General features: G+C 46.1%; 1 protein-coding gene across 1 annotated transcript in view; it reads right to left on the bottom strand.

Moving 5' to 3' along the window:
• CC2D1B (coiled-coil and C2 domain containing 1B) overlaps positions 1-21,745 on the bottom strand; it is a 637,449-nt gene that overhangs the window by 307,225 nt on the left and 308,479 nt on the right. Inside the window, exon 15 of the mRNA XM_069232670.1 lies at positions 19,461-19,633. Within this exon, the coding sequence (XP_069088771.1) occupies positions 19,461-19,633 (173 nt within the window). The remainder of the gene's footprint in view (positions 1-19,460; positions 19,634-21,745) is intronic.

Genomic DNA, 21,745 nt, shown 5'->3' with positions numbered 1-21,745 from the left:
GTCAAATTCGTGTTAAACCAGAAACTGTAGGTATTTTCAAGCCATCCAGACAATAACACAGAGTGGAATAAGGAGCACCTGTTAGCATTTCGAGGGGGATTTGTCATTTATGTCACTGATGTGTGCCACGTGACAACAGAAGATGAGCAACAAGCTTTGTATGAAAACACATAGCCAGACTACACGTTTGTGTCATTTAAAGGTTGGTGAGTATTCAAACCCAATACCACCTCAAGTGCCCATTTTTCAAAATACTAAGTTTAGTCTTCATAGAGTGTTTGATAGATTTTAGCATCATTGAACAAGCAGATTATAATGCTATGTGGGTCATAATAAAGGAGAAGAAAAAAGAGAGAGGACAGATTTAAAAAAAATCCCTAACACATACTGTAGAAGTGAAAGAAGATTTAGAGAGGAAATTGCTAAATTTCTCCTGTGCAAGGTCTTAATAATCATGTTGTTTGTTGTTGACACCAAAGAGAGGAGTCTACTCAATTTAACCCCTTGTGTTCGTCAAATGGATGGGAGCTGTCCGACGACGCAGTGGTCGTCTGCGTAGGACTGGTACCTGCCATCCTAACATCCACCAACGGGGGAAACACTGGCACTCTCCCCGCGGGCCATCGCTCTAAAACCACCCACCAGGGATGGTAGTTGAAGCGCTTATGCTGCCACCCCCAATCCCACATGTGGCATGTGATGACATTGGCACTGCCATAAAAAGTTGCCGGGATGTGCTGGAAGCCATTTGCTTCTAGCGTGTCAAGGGAAAAAGAGGTGAATTTCTCCTCAGGAAGGGGATCGGGGAGAACAAAGAGGCAACGAGGGAAAGGAAAGGTTATTTCTTTCCCCTGACGTCTCTTTGGTATGCGTTCCTGCTGCACGATTGCACATGGGGCCGCGATTGTGCAGCAGGGATGCCCGAACATCAGGGATTTTTTATTTTATGTTTTGGTGTTTGGGGAGCGGCCCCTTGGGGAAGGGTCACTCCCCTTTTGGGGAGAAATGTTGTGGCCGTTTCTGCTCCCCTTGGGGGCACATCAGCCTTATATTATTAGGCTGATTCAGTCCTCCTTGGGTGCAGAATGGCCTTGTATTATTAGGGGGCAGAAACAACTGGACACCAGGGATTTGTTCTTTTTATTGTAGGTTTTGGTGTTTGAGGAGAGGTCCCTTGAGGAAGGGTTCCCCCCCCCTTTGGGGACAAATGTTGCAGGCGTTTCTGCCCCCCTTGGGGGCAGATCAGTCTTATATTATTAGGCCCCGCTGCCCCCAAAGGGAAGAGCGGGGGCAGAAGCCAATTGACAACATGGATTTTATCTTAGGGCAATCTTCTTGTAGTGGGGAACAGACCCTTGGGCAAGCGCTACTCCCCTTTTGAGGATGACTGTTGCGACCATTTTAGGCCCATCTGGCTTCTACCACTAGACACCAGGGATTTTACTTTTGGTAAGATTGTTGTTTATGCCCATCTGCCCCCCAGGGGATGATTCAAGCATGTGAATCTATGAAAGATCCAATGCTGGGGAGTACCATTTTTATCAGGAGACTTGGGGGAATGTCAGGTGCAAGGAAGCTTGTGGCTCCCTTTGGATTCCAGAACCATTAGAGGAATGTGAGGAAAATGTGTTTTTGTCAAAGTTTCAGGTTTGCAAGGGATTATGGGTATCAAAACGTTGCCAAAGCCACACAAGTCAGCCCACGCTGGATACCCCTAGGTGTCTAGTTTTCAAAAATGTACAGGATAGCTAGGTTTCCCTAGGTGGTAGCTTAGCTAGGGTCCAAAATTTAGAGCCACCCATATTGGGAAAGGAGGGCCAATTTTAGGTGGAAAGATGTGCAGTATCCATGTTACATTTTGGGCTGTTTCTTGTCACGGACACTAGATCTACCCACACAAGTGAGGTACCATTTTTATCGGGAGACCTGTGGGAGCTTAGAATAGTAGAACATTTGGTATTACCAATTAGATGTTGCTGAATTTGTGCCTTTGAAATGTAAACCAGTGCATAAAAAAAGATGACTTTTCAAAAATACTCACCAAATCATTTGCTAGTATGGGTACCTACAAATTCAGAAATGTAGAAATAACCAATGCTCCTAAACTATATACCTTGTGCCCATTTCAGAACTACATAAGTTTAACTGATAACCGTTTTTCACTCTACCGATTTGGCTATAAGAATTGGTCTATACTCAGTAGTCAATAAAAACCCATTGCATGGTGCAGCTCAGTTGTTTGCTCTAGGTACCTTTAGTTCTTGGAGAACCTATAACCCCTATATATCCACACAACCAAAGGGGTCTAGCGGACGTAACAGCATATAGCTTTTGTTTATCTGCCATTGTGACAAAAAAATACAGATGAAAATGTTGTAACAAATCCCCATTTGTTTTCTACTAATTTTCAATATTTCTTTATTTCAACAGTTATTTTCCTTTGGAAAACCTTGAGGGATCTACACAAATGACCCCTTGCTGAATTCGGAATGTTGTCTAGTTTAAAGAAATGTTTAGTTTTTCTGTATCACCTGTGGGTTTCACACTGGTTTCCACCACAAACTGGAAGTAGATTGAAAGCACAATAAAATAGGGGAAATGGGCTAACTCTTAGAAAAATGCCAAAACTAAGGAACAAAATTAGGGTTTTTGATCCATCTCTGCATGTTCCTGAAAGCTGGGAAGATGGTGACGTTGTTACAGCAAATCGTTTGTGGATGCCATTTTTAGGACAAAAACAGATACTTTTATCTGGAGCATTTTTCCCCTATTTATGTTTTTCAAAAAGCTACAATGTTTGCTATATTTTGCCTATTTTCTCAGTCCCCTCCAGGGAATCCACAAACCCTCTGTATTTTTAGATTCCCCAGGATGTTGGAAAAAAGGACGGAAATTTGGTGGGGTCACCTTATGTGGAAAAAAGTTATGGAGCCCTAAGCGTGAACTACCCGAAATAGCCAAAAAAGGGGTCAGCACAGCGAAGGGGTTAACAGAGAGGATACTCATACCCCATCTCCTGAGCACAGCTAAATTGTCTTTGGCAGCTATTTGGAAAAGGGGCACTGCCCTCTCCACCGATCTCGAAATGAACAAAACATGAAACATGCTTGGGCCAAGAAATATAATGCATTCTGTTTCTCAAATATGTTACTTATTTCTGCAGATCAGCTTACAGCTAACAGTGCTTTAATCAAAACCAGCAGATATCTCACTTGCACAGGAGTTTATGAGAGCTGAATCTTCAACACTTTCAAGATGTCCGAGTAAGAAATGAACATGTTCCAAAGTGTCATTATGGGGGGAATGATTTTTTGATTCTGTCTGCTAGATCTGATTATTATATTAAGTAAGAATTTTGAGGGCCAAACAAAAGGTGTGTCAGTTTGAGTTCCCAAAGCTATTTTAGAATTGCACGTATTGCTTGCTAATGTGCCTCTATATAAAAACGGAAATGTTGTCATTCAAAAAATCAAATAGAAGCTTTAAAGTTGGAGCTCATGTTGTCCCCCATTGAGTCATCATGGACATATTTACTATACAAAATCAATACCAACTTGAGCAGAAGCACCCACATCCAAAATGAGTGACGTTGCAAACCTCCAGCTTAGGTATGGGGGAGTTTCGGGGTTCCTCTGGGTCCCAATGGGCTGCTAAGCAGTCATTCTAAAATAAAAATTAGGTCTTGACAGGCCTCTACTGTCTACAGAATAAATGTTCATAAATAATAATGTCAGAGAAGAGGGGAAGGTGGGGCAGGGTGGACGAGAGCTGCCATGTACAGTGACACAGAGACAATACAATTATTTAAAGAGAGAAAAAGGTGAGAAAGAGACGGCAAAAGAAAGGGAGCGAGTGGTGCATACAGCAGGTGGGAGAGAGAAAGGTAAACAACAAGTAAGGAGAGGAGGAAAAGAAAGAAAGATGGAAAGGAGGAAGAATGAGCGACTGAAAGGAAGGCTAAGGGAAGGAAGCTCAATGGAAGAATGAGCGAAAGTTAAAATGTAAGGTAAGAAAGAAGGGTATGAAGGCTGAATTTTGAAAAGAAGGAATGACTAGTAAAAGAAACGCAAGAAAAAAGTGAATTGGGAGTGGTGAATTGATGAAAGGACGAACAATAGATAAACGGAAAGACTGATGGATGCAAGGGTGAAAGGGACTCTGAAGCTTCGTTCATGCAGTGCTATTGGAGAATGGTTTAAAGTGTAGGGTTTTTCCTGTTTCTCCCTCATCCAGGCTATTGACTCACTGCAAGACAGACTGAGTTTTGTGCTTTACAATGCTCGTCCAGCTGGACTGCACTCCCTTAGAATAGAGGTGAACATTACACACCTTCGATAACACTCTTTTTCGTTAATATTTTATATAACCACAAATTCCTTACCTTATAAATACTCCTACATGTGTTAAACTGGATCCAGAAACCCAAATGCAGTACTCCTGGGCACCCATAGGTGCATCATGCATCTCTGCATCGATATTGTTCCTCTCCGAAAGTGACGAGTGGGACCGCATATATCAGAGCCACTAAGGCACGCGGAAGTCAGTTATTATCAAAGGCTTGTCCCTTCCCCCAGACGCAGAGCACATCGACAAATTGGCTTGACTTGTGTGTAAAATCTTTAGGTTTGTACCTTTTTAGTTGGCAAAAGAGTCCATTCCACAGATTGGGAAGGACACAGAGTCAGTAAGGAATCTGCGGTTAGACAGTATATTGAAAAGAAATAGCATTCCCAAAGGTAAGATACTTCTAACCATAGATTCCTCACCGTATGCATAGATCCTGCAGCAGTACATTTCCCTAGGTGGTGGGTCTGTGAAATGGCTCAGACAAAATGCCAATTTCGATGGACCTAGTTGTCAAGGCAGTAGTGCTTTGTGAAAATGTGCACTGAAGCCCAAGTAGTAGTATGACCGATTCTTAGGATAGGCACTCTGTGTGCCAGCACAATGGCAGCAGCCTTGGCTTCAGGTGGCTGCTTCTTGCATGTAGAAGATTTTTATGCAAAGGACTATCCACCTAGAGATTTTCTTCTCCACTGATTTGTCTTTCTTTGTTCCAGAGAAGCTGACAAAGAGTTGATCATCTGCCTCGCCGTCCTAGGTATAAACAGAGGAACTAAGGGCCCTCATGGGGTCTAAACAATAGAGTATCTTCTCTTTCGTGGGGTGAGGCTGGGCAAAGAAAGTTGGAAGAGTGATAATCTAGCCAACATAGAAAGGTGTTAATAACTTTGGAAGAAATGCAGTCCAAGTTTTCAACACCAACATTTCTGGAAAGAACATTGTTGTTGGCGGCTGGACACAATGGCTTGTACCTCACTCATGTGAAGAGATAACATGATCGCAACCAAAATGACCATTATCAGAATACTGAAACGTAGTGTACAACTGTGCACTGGCTCAAATGGGGTACACATTAGACAAGTGGGAAAAAAATTAATGTCCCACTGAGACATCATGAATGACTTTGGTGGAAACGTGCTGTACACTTTTAAGAAATCCCATCACAATAGGTGATGTCAATACAATGTGTGCCACACCAAGTCACAAACCTGTGCCAGCGCCCACTGATTTCATGGATCCCAAGATGCCACAATCAAATCAACAACTTTGGGAGAAAGAACAAAGGGACTAGCTGCTGTCCTTCAATCTTCACGCATTGAAGTGCAGAGTGCAGATGCCCAGGTGCAGGATCCAGTCCTGTTGCAGCACCAATATATCTTCCCGAAGCAGCAGCTTGATCAGAGGACAGATGTCCAGGCAAAGGTTTGGATACCACACCCTCCTGGCCAATATGGAGCCACCAGGATGACTTGGGTCTCGTCAGTCTTGATTTTCCTTAGAACTCGAGCCAAGAGGGGTAGAGGTAGAAAAGCATACAGGATTATTAGTTCACGTCTAGGTGGAATGAGTCTCAGAGAGAGCCTTAGGAACTCTAGCATGCAAAGAATGCAGACATTGTGCGTTCTCAATGGTGGCGATAATAACGAGCCAGTGTTATCCCCATTGCTGGAAAATGCCCTGTGTCACCTCCAGAAGGAACTGTCATTGATGATTCACTACACGTTGGCAAATGGGTTTGTCTGCCCTAGTATTTAGAGATCCTTCCAGGTGATTCACAACCAGAGAAATGCCCTGGCAAGTCAGCCACTTCCAGAGACGCAGAGCCTGCTACCACAGGACCCAAGATCCTACTCCCACATGCTTGTTGCAGTAGCACATGGCAGAAGGGTGGTCTGTGAGAACCTGTACTAGCTTCCCCTTGCTGGAATGTAGGAGGGCCCTTGATGTTGGGAAAATCACCCACAGCTCCAGCAAGCTGATGTGGAGACGTGTTTCTGTGAGATGCCTTAGTCCTCTGATCTCCATGCTTCCCAAAAGGCTTCCCCAGCTCATCAGTGATGCATCATTACCACTGTCCGCTCTGGGTAGGGTAAGGAGAGGAGTCTGCCATTGGTCCAATCACAGTCTAGCAGCCACCAATGTAGATCTTTTGCAGTCTCCTTCAAAACCTGGAATGAATCCGATAGGTGTCCCTATGGTTGCACCCACTGGAACTTCAGATTCCACTGGACAGCCAGCATGTGCAGTCTGGCGTGGTGGACTAGCAGAATGTAGGATGTTGAATCCCAAGCAACCTCTATGCCATCTTCACTGTAATCCAGGACCAAGCTGAAACATTAGGATTATAGGCTGAATGCCCTGAACTCGCTGCAAGTCCCGAAAGTGCACCATATCCAGGATAGCTCTGATGAGCGGGAGCATCTGCGAAGGAGTCAGGTGTAACTTCAGCACATTGTTAGTGAAACCACAACAATGTTAGGAGGTGGTCTATGACTGCATGAAAGAGTCTGCCTTCAACAAGTAGTCATTTGTTGAGGTCTGAGAGATCTGGTAGCCCAGACCTCAAAAGATGTACTGTGACCACTGCCATCCCTTTCATGAACACTTGAGCGACACTGGTAAGTCCAAATGGGAACACAAAAACCTGGAAGTGTTCCTGGTCCACTGTGATTTGCGGGTAGCACATTTGTGCAAGCAAGACAGGAATATAAAAATATGTACCCAACACTGCCATCCAGTCTCCAGATTCAAGGGCAGACAAGACCTGGGCTAGCGTGAGCATCTTGAATTTGTCCTTCCGCAGAAAGATATTGAGAGGGAGGAGATCTAAAAAAGGACAAAGGCCTCCATTCTAGTTCGGCACAAGAAAATAGCAGGAGTAACAGAGTTCCTAATTCCAAGGCCAAAACCTCCTCCATGGGTCCTTTGACCAAACGGGCATACACTTCCTTCTGAAAAATGGACAAGTGTTCCTCTGTCACCCCAGTTGATGGGGGTGGCAGATCCAGCAAAGTAGATGGAAATGGGAAGGTGCGGCCCTCTTGACAAATTAAGGGGCTCATGCATTCAAAGTGATGGCTTGCAACCCTTGGAAGAAATATCTGGTCCTGTCTCCTACGGGGTAAGTATGTCAAAAATGATATACTAAAGTTGTTTTGTGTTACGGTTGCTAGAGGGGTGGAAGACTGAGCTGCACGTTGTCTGTACATTGTCCCTAATGCCCTGAACCTTGTCTCTAGGTGCTGCATCTTGGCAGCGAAATGCTGAGCAGGTTGTTGCGCTAGCATTGGGGTCTGGTATTAGTGGCATTGGAAAATCCTAGCGTAACCACCAAAGAGGTGAAATTGAAGAGGACATTTTTTGGTGGGGTCAGACAGCCCCAGGAAACATGCTGTGGCTCAACTCCCCTTGATGCACTAGCATGCGCAATGAAAGCAAAAGAGGAGGAGTCCCTCGGTCTCGTGACTCGAAAGACTTCTTCGAAGAAAAACAACTTGTAACACTCCGACCCAACACCAGATGGCGGGCTATGCACAACATGTGTATCTGCAGCTACACATGCCATCGAACCATCTTTTCTGGCAGAGGCTATCGAACCCCAGACCATTCACCTTAAACTATTCCTCAGGCTTCAGACTGGTTCCAGAAAACCTTGAGCAGTACCTCTGCATGGCGGCAGGTATTGTAGATCGGCTTCACTTCGGCGGCGTCTGCATCAAAAGTGATGTTTCAGTAAATAAATAAGCAACACCCTTGCGCACTGACATCAGTTTCTTTCATGACTATTTCCGCACCAACATAAAAACCAATGTGTGACCTGAGTGAAGATTCTAATGGGATCTTTAGGGTGAAAATCCCAGATCACAGAGCAGAAAGAATGGGAGGGTCAGTAAGGAATCTGCAATTAGTCTCTACCAGAAAAATAGTTACTTGTTTGTCTGATAAAGACTTCTAACTGAAAATTTCTTGCCTTAAAATAGATACCCATACAGTACTTTCCCGGAGGCAGGTCTGTGAACTGACTCAAACCAAGAAGTCATGGAGGACCCAACAGGCAAAATGCCCATCTCAACAGACCTGACTGCAGTAGTGCTTTGTGAACGTAGTGTTTCTTAGCTGGTGCGTAACAGAGCTTAATGCTGAGCACAATCCATTAAGAGATGGTCCGCTTCTGCACAGCCTTGCCTTTCTTTTGCTCTAGTGAACCAGAAGAAGAGCTGATCATCCACCCGATGGTCTTTGGGCTGATCAATGTAAAATGAAAGCACTCTCTTAGGGTCTAGGTGATTGAGACTCGCCTCTTCCTTGGAGGGATGAGACAGGGCTATAAAAGTAGGTAGAATAATACTCTGACTGACATGAATGGAAGGAAGGAGGCACACATCCAAAGGACCAGTTTGTCAGGGAAAAAGTTGGTGTAAGGAGGGTGAGCTGATAGATCTAGAAGCTCGCTGACCCTCATGGCCGATGTAATGGCCACTAAAAAGGTCATTTTGAGAGTCAAATGTCGCAGAGGACAGCAGTGCAGTGGCTCGGAGGGAAAACACATCAGAAACGTGAGGACTAGACTGAGGTCCCATTGAGGCATCACAATGCCAGTAGGAGGAAGCAAGTGCTGTAAACCTTTCAGGAAATGAGTCACAACAGGGACTTGAACAGAGAAGGTTGGTTCAGCCACCGCAACAAAGCCAACATGGCTGACAAGTAACCCTAAACAATGCCCATGGCAAGTATTTGCTGGGCTAGAGATAAAATAAACATCAACATCTCTGATAGTGGTATAGAAAGGAGGTCCACATGATGTGAGGAGTACCAGGCTACAAACCTACCCCAACAGCAGCTGTGCAAAGATTTAGTGGAGGGATGCCTGGCACCCAAGATGACATCATAGACCTGGGGAGGAAGACTGAGAACTGTTAACTGCTGGCAATCAATCTCCATGCATGAAGGTGGAGCGTGTCCAGGTTTGGTGAGACCCAAGAGGAGCACAGCGAACTGAAAATGCTCGTGACTCACTATGAGTCACAAGTAAGACCTGTGGGCTCACAGCGCAGGGATGTGAAAATAAATGTTCTGCAAATTCAAAGCTATCATCCAGTTTTCAGGTTCCAGGTCAGACACCCTAACTGGTCAGGGTATGCCCAGACATGGGGCCCTTGCTTACTGTGCCACTGCACTCAAGCTATCCTGGCTGATGAGGGGTGATACTCCTACACTGGTCCCAGGATGCTTGTTCTGAATCAGGGAGGACCAGGTATGGCAGTTCGGCCTGGACTGTTCCTACAGGGAGCAGGGTCAAGACTGATGTGCATATGGCTGAGTCCAAACTGTGGTGGCAGGGAAAGCAAAAGAATGATAGATTTAACCCAGATCTGTGACTGAGGGTGAATGTTTGAAAAGTTTCAGCACTCCGCCCGTCATCTTTTTGTCTTGCTAAACTAACCCTGGGCCAGGCTGATGATTCTGAATTTCTCTTTCTGTAGACAGGCTTTGAGAGGGTGCAGATCTAGTATTGGACAATGTTCTCTGTCATTTTTTGGTAGCATAAAGTAAAGGAAATAGCAACCAAGACCTTCTGGAGAAGGCACACTCTAGCAGGTTCCTTTGGCCAAAAGAACCTATTTCTAGACAAAGTATTTCTAGACAAAGCAAGGAGAGGCGGCCCTCCATCAGCTGTCCTTGGGATGCTGGCAAAGGCTGAGGGCTTCCCACGCACGAGAGGGAGTACCCCTTCCACACAATCTGAAGCACCCACCTTTCAGAGGAAATTGCAGACCACTGGGGCAGGAGATGCCTGATTCTGCCACTAACAGGATGGCTGTGTTGGATGGAGGGTGTACTACAAAGGTCTAGTGCCTGCAGCTGCCAGAGTGTCTAGACAGCTTGCTAGACCTGGCTCTAGGGTCTTCTTTGGGATCCACAGCCCCGTCCACAAAAGGACTGAGCAGGTCGCTGTACTGGTAGGCACAGCCGGTATAATAAAGGCCCAAAGGTGTCACACCATGTCCTTGGTAGGGGGGGGAAAAAAGCTGCTGAGACCAGCGAGGCAGAGAAAGCTAGAGAGACTTGGAAGTGACCCAGCTCTCTCGAAAGAACTCGAGCTCCATGTCCATTTTGTCACAAGACAGGCAGAAGCGATCGAAATGCATGTCGATAAGGGATCTTTGGACATCCCCTGAAAACCTAGTGGATTGCAACTAGGCATGACATTGCAGCACCCCTGTAGAAGCCATAGTTCTGCCAAGGGAGTCTGCTGTGTCCAGGCGGCACCGGATGGAAAACATTACTGCATCCCAACCATTCACAAGGGTTTGGTTGACTATGGCGCAACCCTACTCAGGAAGCAGCTGTGCAACCGAGTCCCACAAAGCATGGAAGTAATGTCCCAAGAGGCATGCGGTATTCACCAACCGCAAGGCTAGGGTGGTGGAAGATAAAATGTGTTTCCCAAAGGTGTTCAACCTTTTGGATTTTCTGTCCAGTGGGGAGGGAAACATTTATGATGACCATAAATGTAGAGGCCTGCACAACCAGTTTCTCAGGGAAGGGGTGCTGGGAGAGCAAGGCTGGGTCTCCTGGGAGCAGGTAGTCATGAGGTGAACAGGAGCCCCTGAGCTTGGCTTGTCCCAGGCCCCAAAGAGAATGCTGGTTTAGTTTAGTTTAGTGAATTTATAGAGCGTATGGCTACCCAAAGGCCTCCCAGCACTAAGAAGGAAAGTAACTGCAAAAAAAAGATAACTAGAGAAAAGTTAGGTCAGATAGAGAACAGTTTTAAATGTTTTCCTAACAGTTAGTTCTAGAGGTTCTTGCCAGAGTTCTAGGGGAAGGGAATTCCAGAGGCGTGCTGCCTTGATTGGGAAAGATTTACCTCCCCATGAGGACCTCTTGAAGCGTGCTATTTGTTCTAGGTGGGTGGTGGAAGATCTCAGATATCTGGTGGGGGCATAAAGGAGAATAATTTTCCTAAGGTAGTGAGGTCCCTTGCCATGCAGGACTTTATGTATAATGCATAAGGCTTTGAAATGAATGGGCTGTTTTATGGGCAGCCAATGAAGCGCAGCTAAGGCTGGTTTAGCTGAGTGATGTCTTGGCAAATTCGTAAGCAGTCTTGCAGCAGCATTCTGTACAACCTGGAGTTTCTTCATTACATAGTCGGGAGAGCTAAGGAAAAGGGAATTGCCGTAATCAAGTCGCGAGAGAATCATGGCCTGAATAAGTATTCGTCTGGCCAGAGGAGGTAACAGCTTAAAATGTTTCCTTAGGGTTCTAAGGAGGCCAAAACAGGAGGAGCCTGTTGTTTCATCATTAGGCGACAGTCCTGTCAAAAACCAAGGCTCTTTATATGGTGCTTGGGGGGTTGGGGTGTGGGGAATTGCTAAAGGCATCTTGATATAATGCCAAAAGATTAGGGGGAGCTGTTGCCTACAATCATCACCTCAGATTTCCCATCAATGAGTTTTAGTTTCGACAGATTCATCCATTTACCAATGTCCGCCAGACAGAGGGAAAGATTAATTAAAGAAGCATCTTTCGTATTAGATAGAGATACTACCAACTGAGTATCATCAGCATAGGTTACCACGGACAGATCATATGGTTCGACTATTTTGGCTAAAGAGGAAAGATAAATATTAAAAGAGAGTAGGGCCTAAGGAAGAGCCCTGAGGGACTCCACAGGTCGAGGGAAGGATATTGGACAGGAAAGAGCGATCTAGGACCTGAATGGTTCTTCCAGTGAGGAATGAGCAGAGCCAGGCTAGTGCTGTGCCTTCTATCCCAATGCTAGAGAGCCGACAATGGAGGATCTCGTGATCTACTGTGTCAAAAGCAGCGCTGAGATCCAATAGAATACTGGCTGCGTGCCCTCCCTGATCTAGGAGTTGCTGGGTGGATTCAGTGACAGACAGGAGGGCCGAATCCGTACTGTATTGAGGCCTAAATCCCATTTGAGTAGGATCTTGGAGTTCATGATCCTCAAGAAAGCATGTCAGTTGCTTATTGATATGTTTTTCCATGATTTTTTCTAGAATAGGAAGAAGGGCAATGGGCCTATAGTTACTAAATAAATTGGAATCAAGTTTGGGATTTTTAAGAAGAGGTTTGATGATTGCATGTTTAAGGGACTGAGACAGAATTCCTGAAGTTATGGAATGATTGAGAATCTTAGTCAAACATGGAACAATACTGTCAGAAACCAATGCCATGATGGCGGGAGGAGCGGGATCCAGAGGAGAGCCACACTTTATATCATGGAGGAAGTCTGTGACTGCCAACTCTGTTACGGGCCGAAACTCAGAATAAAATCTCTGAGGCCTGGGGATTGGCCCTTTTCTCCTTTATAGGCTCCTGGTTAGAAGTAGTAGAAAAGGAGGAGTATATGTCAGTGATTTTCTCCTGAAAGTAGGTTGCCAAGTTATTGCTATGTTCCGTAGAGGCCTCTATTGGTGATTTGTTAGGGGGAGAGTGGCAGAGTTCTTTAAAAATATGAAAAATCTCTTTCTGGGAGTTTGCTGGCTGCTCGAACTTAGTGCTGTAAAATAAGGATTGGGCTTGTTTGATGTTTTCATGGCAGCTTCTAACAGCTTCTCTGTAGAATACCTTGGAAGAAATACTATAATCCTTCCTTCACATTCTTTCCAACTTCTTACATTTCTTTTTTTGTTCTAACAATTCCGGAGCAAACCAGGGGTTAAGCTTATGAGTGGATTTTGTTAGTCTTGTCTTAATCGGCAGAATAGAGTCTAGGGTGGTGGACAACCAGGTGTTAAAAGACTCTACCATCATGAGATTGGGATCATTATAGATAGAAAATGAAGAGAGAAGAATATTATGCCATACTTTAGGGTCGAGCTTTGACCATTGGCGACCAGTAGATTTAATGCCTACTGGATGCCTAGGGAGGCTGTCATAGCGAGGAGTGAATGACAGTAAAAAATGGTCTGTCCATGTAAGGGGCGGAGGAGTATGGAAGGTAAGATCAGAGAGATTGCTGAATATAAGGTACATAGTATGGCCTTTATGGTGGGTGTGTCCAATAGATTGATGGGTAAGGTCTAGAGCTGCCATCAAAGATGAAAGTAATTTTGCCGAGGGGCAGTCCCTATTGTCAATCTGAATGTTAAAATCCCCAAGTATGGTTAAGTTAGGAGTTTTGCAAAGGAGGCTTGATATAGAGTCAGTAGAGCTTGTAAGAAGCTCACATAAGGACCCGGAGGGCGGTAGGTAAAAATTCCAGAGAAAGTAAAGGTAGCGGAAAGATATGGTGAAAAAGCCATACTTTCACATCCTGGGATGTCAAGAGTGGTAGTAACACATTTAAATATTTTCTTATTGTAGGAGGCTGGCCTAGCTTGTAGTGGGTATCAGAGGTACTTACACCTTGTGCCAGGTCCAGTTATCCCTTATTAGTGTAGAAGAGGCGTTTCTAGCAGCTTAGGCTGATAGAAGGTAGCTATGGCAAAGCAGCTTAGGCTGAACTAGGAGACATGTAAAGCTCCTACAATACCACTGGTGTCATAGGCTCAATATCATATGAAAACACAATACACAGAAGTACTAAAAATAAAGGTACTTTATTTTTATGACAATATGCCAAAAGTATCTCAGTAAGTACCCTCAGTATGAGGATAAGTTATATACACAAGATATATGTACACAAACCAAACTTATGCAGGTAATAGCAAGAAAAGTAATGCAAGCAGTGTAAAGTTACAGTTGATTGCAATAGGAGCACATAGGTATAGGGGCAACACAAACCATATACTCCAAAAGTGGAATGTGAACCACGAATGGACCCCAAACCTATGTGAGCTTGTAGAGGGTCGCTGGGACTGTAAGAAAACAGTGAGGGTTAGAAACATAGCCCACCCCAAGACACTGAAAGGTAGGTGTAAAGTGCACCTACTACCCCCAGAGAGCACAGAAGTCGTGATAGGGGGGTTCTGCAGGAAGAACAAACACCAGCAATGCAACAACAGTGGATTTCCAGACCTGAGTACCTGTAAGGCAAGGGGACCAAGTCCAATAGTCACGACAGTGTCGAGAGTGGGCAGGAGCCCAGGAAATGCCAGCTGAGGGTGCAAGGAAGCTGCCACCTGTTGGAAGAAGCTTGGAGTTCTGCAAGAAAGAAGAGGGCTAGGAACTTCTCCTTTTGAGGATGGATGTCCCACGTCGCGATGAAGCTTGCAGAGGTGTTCCCACGCAGAAAGACCACAAACAAGCCTTGCTAGCTGCAAGGGTTGCAGTAGAGGTTTTTGGGTGCTGCTGTGGCCCAGGAGGGACCAGGATGTCGCCACTTGGAGGAGGAGACAGAGGGGGCGCCCAGCTACTCAGGGAGCCCTCACAGAAGCAGACAGCACCCGCAGAAGTACCTGAACAGGCACTTGGAAGAAGAGTGAACCAGAGTCCACGCGAAGTCACAAAAGGGAGTCCCACGACACCGGAGGACAACTCAGAAGGTTGTGCACTACAGGTTAGAGTGTCGGGGACCCAGGCTTGGCTGTGCATGAAGGAAATCCTGGAAGGGTGCACAGGAGCCAGAGCAGCTGCAAATCACACGGTACACAGCAATGCAGTCTAGCGTGGGAAGACAAGGACTTACCTCCACCAAACTTGGAGTGAAGAGTCACTGGACTGAGGGAGTCACTTGGACAGAGTTGCTGATTTCCATGGACCACGCTCGTCGTGCTGAGAGGGGACCCAGAGGACCAGTGATGCAGTGTTTTGGTGCCTGCGGTTGCAGGGGGAAGATTCCGTCGACCCACGGGAGATTTCTTCAGAGCTCCTGGTGCAGAGAGGAGGCAGGCTACCCCCAGAGCATGCACCACCTGGAAACAGTTGAGAAAGCCGGCAGGATGAAGCGATACAAGGTTGCTAGTAGTCGCCTTGCTACTTTGTTGCAGTTTTGCAGGCGTCCTGAGCAGTCAGCGGTCGATCCTTTGGCAGAAGGTGAAGAGGGAGATGCAGAGGAACTCTGGTGTGCTCTTGCACTAGTTATCTGGTGAGATCCCCAAAGCAGAGACCCTAAATAGCCAGAAAAGGAGGTTTGGCTACCTAGGAAGGAGGATTGGCTACCAAGAGAGGTAAGAGTCTATCAGAAGGAGCCTCTGACGTCACCTGCTGGCACTGGCCACTCAGAGCAGTCAAGTGTGCCACAAACACCTCTGTTTCCAAGATGGCAGAGGTCTGGGACACACTGGAGGAGCTCTGGGCTCCTCCCCTGGGAGGTGCAGGTCAGGAGAGTGGTCACTCCCCTTTCCTTTGTCCAGTTTCGCACCAGAGCAGGGCTGGGGGATCCCTGAACCGGTGTAGACTGGCTTATGCAGAGATGGGCACCATCTGTGCCCATCAAAGCATTTCCAGAGGCTGGGGGAGGCTACTCCTCCCCAGCCCTCACACCTATTTCCAAAGGGAGAGGGTGTAACACCCTCTCTCAGAGGAAGTCCTTTGTTCTGCCTTCCTGGGCCAGGGCTGCCTGGACCCCAGGAGGGCAGAAACCTGTCTGAGGGGTTGGCAGCAGCAGCAGCTGCAGTGGAGACCCGGGTTCTGTGCTAGATACCCGGGGGATCATGGAATTGTCCCCCCAATGGCAGAATGGCATTGGGGTGACAATTCCATGATCTTAGACATGTTACATGGCCATGTTCGGAGTTACCATTGTGGCGCTGTACATAGGTAGTGACCTATGTACAGTGCACGCGTGTAATGGTGTCCCCGCACTCACAAAGTCCGGGGAATTTACCCTGAACGATGTGGGGGCGCACCTAGCTAGTGCCAGGGTGCCCACACACTAAGTAACTTTGCACCCAACCTTCACCAGGTGAAGGTTTAGACATATAGGTGACTTATAAGTTACTTAAGTGCAGTGGTAAATGGCTGTGAAATAGCGTGGACGTTACTTCACGCAGGCTGCAATGGCAGGCCTGTGTAAGAATTGTCAGAGCTCCCTATGGGTGGTAAAATAAATGCTGCAGCCCATAGGGATCTCCTGGAACCCCAATACCCTGGGCACCTCAGCACCATATAATAGGGAATTATATGGGTGTACCAGTATGCCAATGTGAATAGGTAAATTTAGTCACTAGCCTGTTAGTGACAAATTTGGAAAGCAGAGAGAGCATAACCACTGAGGTTCTGGTTAGCAGAGCCTCAGTGAGACAGTTAGGCATCACACAGGGAACACATACAGGGCGCATACTTATGAGCACTGGGGCCCTGCCTGGCAGGGTCTCAGTGACACATAGACTAAAACAACATATATACAGTGAAATATGGGGGTAACATGCTAGGCAAGATGGTACTTTCCTACACTTATGGATAATGGCAATGCCACCCCCTCTAGCCTGGGACCTATCTAGATGGACAATCGAGTAGTTAGGAGGGGGGAGTGCCTTAAGGATTTCGGAAGAAGAGTCTTCCTTAAGCCATGTTTCTGTCAGAAATAAGATGTCAGGATGGTGGTCATCTAAAAGAGTGAAGATATGCAAACAGTGTGCGGGCAGGGAACGACAGTCTCCCCAGCTGACTAGAGGTACTCTCCACAAGAGATGGCAAAACAGGTGATGGAGACCAAGAGCAGCTGTGGCAAGACCGAATTATAGGCTCTGAGAAAGCAGTTAATGGTATTGGGCAAAGGGGGGTGTTATTATAGGTTAGCAATTGCTGAGAGGAATAGACTAACCTTTCAGTAGAGGAAGTGACAGCATGCGGCCGGCAGGCGGGGGAGTTTAAATAGCTCATGTAATTACGATGTTTCCAATGCTAATCGGTACAGCAACTAGAGTGCTGACCCAAATGGCAGCCGGAATCGGCCCAACAGGAGGAAAAGGGAAAAGAGACTGCCAGAAGCCTCTAAACACGGGCGCCGGCAGTGACTGTAGAAAATGAGAAGTGCAGCAAGTATAACCCACAAACTAAAGTCGGTTTAAATAGTCCAAGATTCCAAATTCATTCTAACATTCAAATGGCTAATAATAACACAATGTATCAAAAATATATAAAAGCATTTGGTGAGGTCTGGTGAGGGCTTCATTGAAGAGGAGCAAGGGCTCGGGCAAACAAGCTAATGGGAGCAGCACCTGAATCAAGATGATGGTCTTGACCTCAACTGCCAGCAGCTGTAGGTAAAGAACCTCCGCTGCCTTGCGCATCACAGTGGCAAAGGATGCACCTTCCTCAAAAACCAGGCCAGGAGGGCAAACCATTTCAGACTCTGGGACAGTGCCACAACCACTGGGTCATCCATCTCCTTGTACCAGTTTTCAGCTGGATCCTGCTCCATGAGACCAAACCCTCCCCTATAATTTCCCCATTCAGGGAGGAAGGGTTAGCTAGTAGCAGGAAGTCCAGGGGGCTGGTAGGGCCAGGACGGTGCCAGCAATGATGTTTAATATGGCCGGGTCTTGGGGAGGATGACAGGTGCATCACTGAGGGGCAGCAGCACCACCATGAACAGTGCCAGAAGATAGGGTGCTAGAGTCGAAGAAGGCAACCATGTTGGCATCAGTCTGGATCTGGGGATAGGTCCAGAAAGGCCAGAAAGAATTGGGGGGCATATCCGCTGGCCACAAGCCAGCCTGGGCACCTCATGGCTCAGTGGGGCCTTAAGGCATGCCAGAGAGATTTGGAGGCCCTAAGGTGGCGGCTATGGCAACGTAAAATTAGTTTAGCTGGGTGGGTGTCGCTCCAGGGAACCTGGGTTAGCACAGAGTGGGCCCAGATGTCGGCTCTGCAGGTGGGGTGCAGGGTGTAGAGGAATGGCATTTGGACAGAGAAGCAGAAGAGTGTTTCAACTTCTTTTTTTCATGTTTGTTGGACTTACCCAACTTGGAGAAGGAGATCTTAGAGCACAAAGGCAGCCGTCCGACCCCAGACACCACAGGCAAACCAAGTGGGCATCAGACACAGACATCTACCTGTAACATTACCTGCAAGGCTTAGACCCTAAAGGTTTCTCATGGCACATGCCCAAGGTGCACTGGGAGCAATAGCACAAAATTAATTGACAAAAGGTTGAAAAAAATGGTCAAAAAATTATTGTGGTAGCTCACCGGATCCACGCTGCTAGCAGCGAATTAAAGAAACTGATGTCATCGCACCATGGTGATGCTTATATGGGCATGGCAACATCATTTTCTAAGCGGATGATGACAACATGCAGAAAATCAACACCACAAACTGGTGTGCAGAGGTACTGCTCAATATTTTCTGGATCCCGTCTGAAACCTATGAAATAGTCTAAGGTGAGGAATCTACGGTTAGAAGTCTCCATCATAAACATATTTCCCTTGCACACTGGCGAATTATAAGAATTGTGGTGAAAATTACAAGAGTAAAGCCCTGAATCTGCATCTGAAGGTGCAGAAAGAAAGGAACTGATGTCAGTGAAAACAATACAACTAGTTCTGCACTGCCTGTGTTTGCCCTGATGAAAACCAGTGTCACAGCAATGTAAGCGGAGGGACATGATGGTGGTTATGCTGCCAACACCTAAGCTACAGAGACCTCAGTTTGTACAATTGCTACATGGCATTCCCTTGCTTTCAGGAGATACCATGGATCAATGGTACAAACTCTGAGGTCTCTGCAGCAGTATCTTGTATCATGAGAGCATACACGTTTTCAGGGATCAAGCCTGGTCACTGGGGCATTTCAAATATCAGAATTTCCAAGAGGAAACAGAATGCCTTAGCGAAAACTCATTTAGTTAATAGTTGCAAGCTTAGCACTAAGTGGTAAATCAAAAGTAAAAAAGGGAAGCATTCCAGGACACAAAGAAAAAGAGCAAGGATATTTTACCATGGTCAACTCATGTCCGGGAAGAGACTATATGTGGCTGCACTGATGGCTTCTCATTATGAAAATTGAAAGTTACAGCTTTACAAGTTTTGGATCTGAGAAGAAATTCTCTGATCAAAAGATGAAAATAATTACATGAAGAGGAAAAAACAATTTCTTCAGTATTACATCTTCTTATATAAACAAACACAACTGAGTACTGATTTTCCTAAAACTGTCAATGTAAGAATGCATTGCAATTAATTCTCAAACACATTCCAGTTCACAAAACGTTTGACAAAATGAGTAAGATTAGAGTTTGAATGTCTTTCTTTACCAACCTTTGAAATATCAACTGATTTTCCACTTTTTACTAGTTCAATGTTTGGGTCAAAGCTTTTGGCAGTTTTCAAGTATAGCTTTGCTTGTTCAAGGTCATTTTTCTGCTTCGCTTGGACTGCTGCCTTCAGATATTGCTTCTTCCGATTTTCTAGGAACTCAAGTTGTTCTCTTGCTAAAAAATAACGTTTTAAACACATGAAAAAGTGTAAACCCAATTTTACTCTTGTACATACATTTAGTGTTACACTTTTTAAATCTATTTACAGATCATACTTGTTAACTTCTGTGGAAGCTATGTTGAAAACATACACAGTTCACTTTACACCTTATTTTAGATGTGTAAATTGTTGTAAAGGTTGTTGCCAAGTCTAGAAATTAAGGACTTCCTTAAAACTGCTGTATCTGGTACTGAGGCACGTGCAGTCCTCATACACCATGTGATTAAATATAGCACATGACCACCTTGCCTCAATTCCTAGTTAAAACAAGCGAAAAACAACTAAAAAGGCTACAAGCTAGAATGGATTCAGGATCATACGGAACAGCAGGTAGAAATTCGTAGTTAGAGTAAAACACTATGGCCCTCATTCTGACCTTGGCGGGCGGCGGAGGCCGCCCGCCAAAGTCCCGCCGTCAGATTACCGTTCCGCGGTCGAAAGACCGCGGCGGTAATTCTGACTTTCCCGCTGGGCTGGCGGGCGGTCGCCTTCAGACCGCCCGCCAGCCCAGCGGGAAAGAGGCTTCCACGATGAAGCCGGCTCGGAATCGAGCCGGCGGAGTGGAAGCTGTGCGACGGGTGCAGTTGCACCCGTCGCGTATTTCACTGTCTGCACAGCAGACAGTGAAATACATGTAGGGGCCCTCTTACGGGGGCCCCTGCAATGCCCATGCCTGTGGCATGGGCACTGCAGGGGCCCCCAGGGGCCCCGCGACCCCCCCTACCGCCATCCGGATCTCGGCGGTCCGACCGCCGGGATCTGGATGGCGGTAGGGGGGGTCGGAATCCCCGCGGCGGTGCAGCAAGCTGCGCCGCCGCGGAGGATTCAATGGGGCCGCGGTACACTGGCGGGACCCCGCCAGTGGTGCCGGTCCGACCGCGGCTTTACCGCCGCGGTCGGAATCCCCATTGGAGCACCGCCGGCCTGTCGGCGGTGCTCCCGCGGTCCTCCGCCCTGGCGGTCAAAGACCGCCAGGGTCAGAATGACCCCCTATATATCACTGTTATGTAACAAGAAAACCTTGGTTACTACAAAACGTTTTACCAGCAAGTGACTGCCCCAGTCTCCAATGAGGATAATATTAGAAAAAGATTGATCTCCCTTAAAAAATAATATCTTCACCTTCCTAGGACTTCTGTAACATGAAAGTTGTTAATTTAAGCCTCACTACACTGCTGCCACTCGTCACTAGAGTAATTAGCACTGCCCTCTCAAGTTCATCAATCAGTTGCCACTATCCCAAAGGAATTTCCAGTGGACCCCAACAATCTGTCCAATTGAATATGTATATACAGCTTATCTTGTGATGCATACGTGCTACAAACAATTGTCACCGACCAACTTTTCTCTAACATTTAAACAAACTATATTCTCAGTAACTTTCAGTCCAGCTTCCAGTCCTATCAAAGCAGAGTATTGTCTATTATTGAACATCAAAGAAAAAATATTTTATACCCAGGACAAATGCAAACCTAATATACTAATTTTATTAGACTTTTCAGCTGCTTTTAATGTCATTTACTATCAGGTGACCCTTCACAGACTGACCGAATGCAGCTGGTGCATCTCCTTTCTGCCGAACAGCTCCCATTAGGTCAAGCTTGGTACATTCCTCCCCAGATCCATCATCATCATTTGCGGAATACTCATGGATCAGCATGTTCACCAACACTATTTAACATGTATACATTTGCTGTGACAAATATCCCAGACTCATTAAATTCTCCTAATCACGTGATAAAATCCTGTAACCTCTGAGTGCTGTTGGACAGCTCTCCTTCACACCTCAAATAAATCCAGTCGCTAAATCAGCGTTCTACTAGTTTTGCCTCTGTAAGGAATTCGACAATTCACCTACCACTCTCAGAAGTTTGCCTGAATCTTCACTACAGACCTATCTCGATTACCAAATAGCCTCCCTTGAGAAAGCGGGGTCTATTACATGGTGTGGTTGTTAGACCTCAACCTGTAATACATTTACCAACCACTTTAACACCAGTAGGTTTTGATGATTAAACTCTCTAGCTCAACCCTGAGTAGCTGTGGCTCTGAGCATCAAGTATTAC

Source organism: Pleurodeles waltl, chromosome 4_2 (genome assembly GCF_031143425.1).
Source record: "Pleurodeles waltl isolate 20211129_DDA chromosome 4_2, aPleWal1.hap1.20221129, whole genome shotgun sequence".
Classification (NCBI taxonomy): Eukaryota; Metazoa; Chordata; class Amphibia; order Caudata; family Salamandridae; genus Pleurodeles; species Pleurodeles waltl.
Note: the sequence above shows the minus strand (reverse complement) of the source record. Positions and strands in the feature narration are given on the sequence as shown.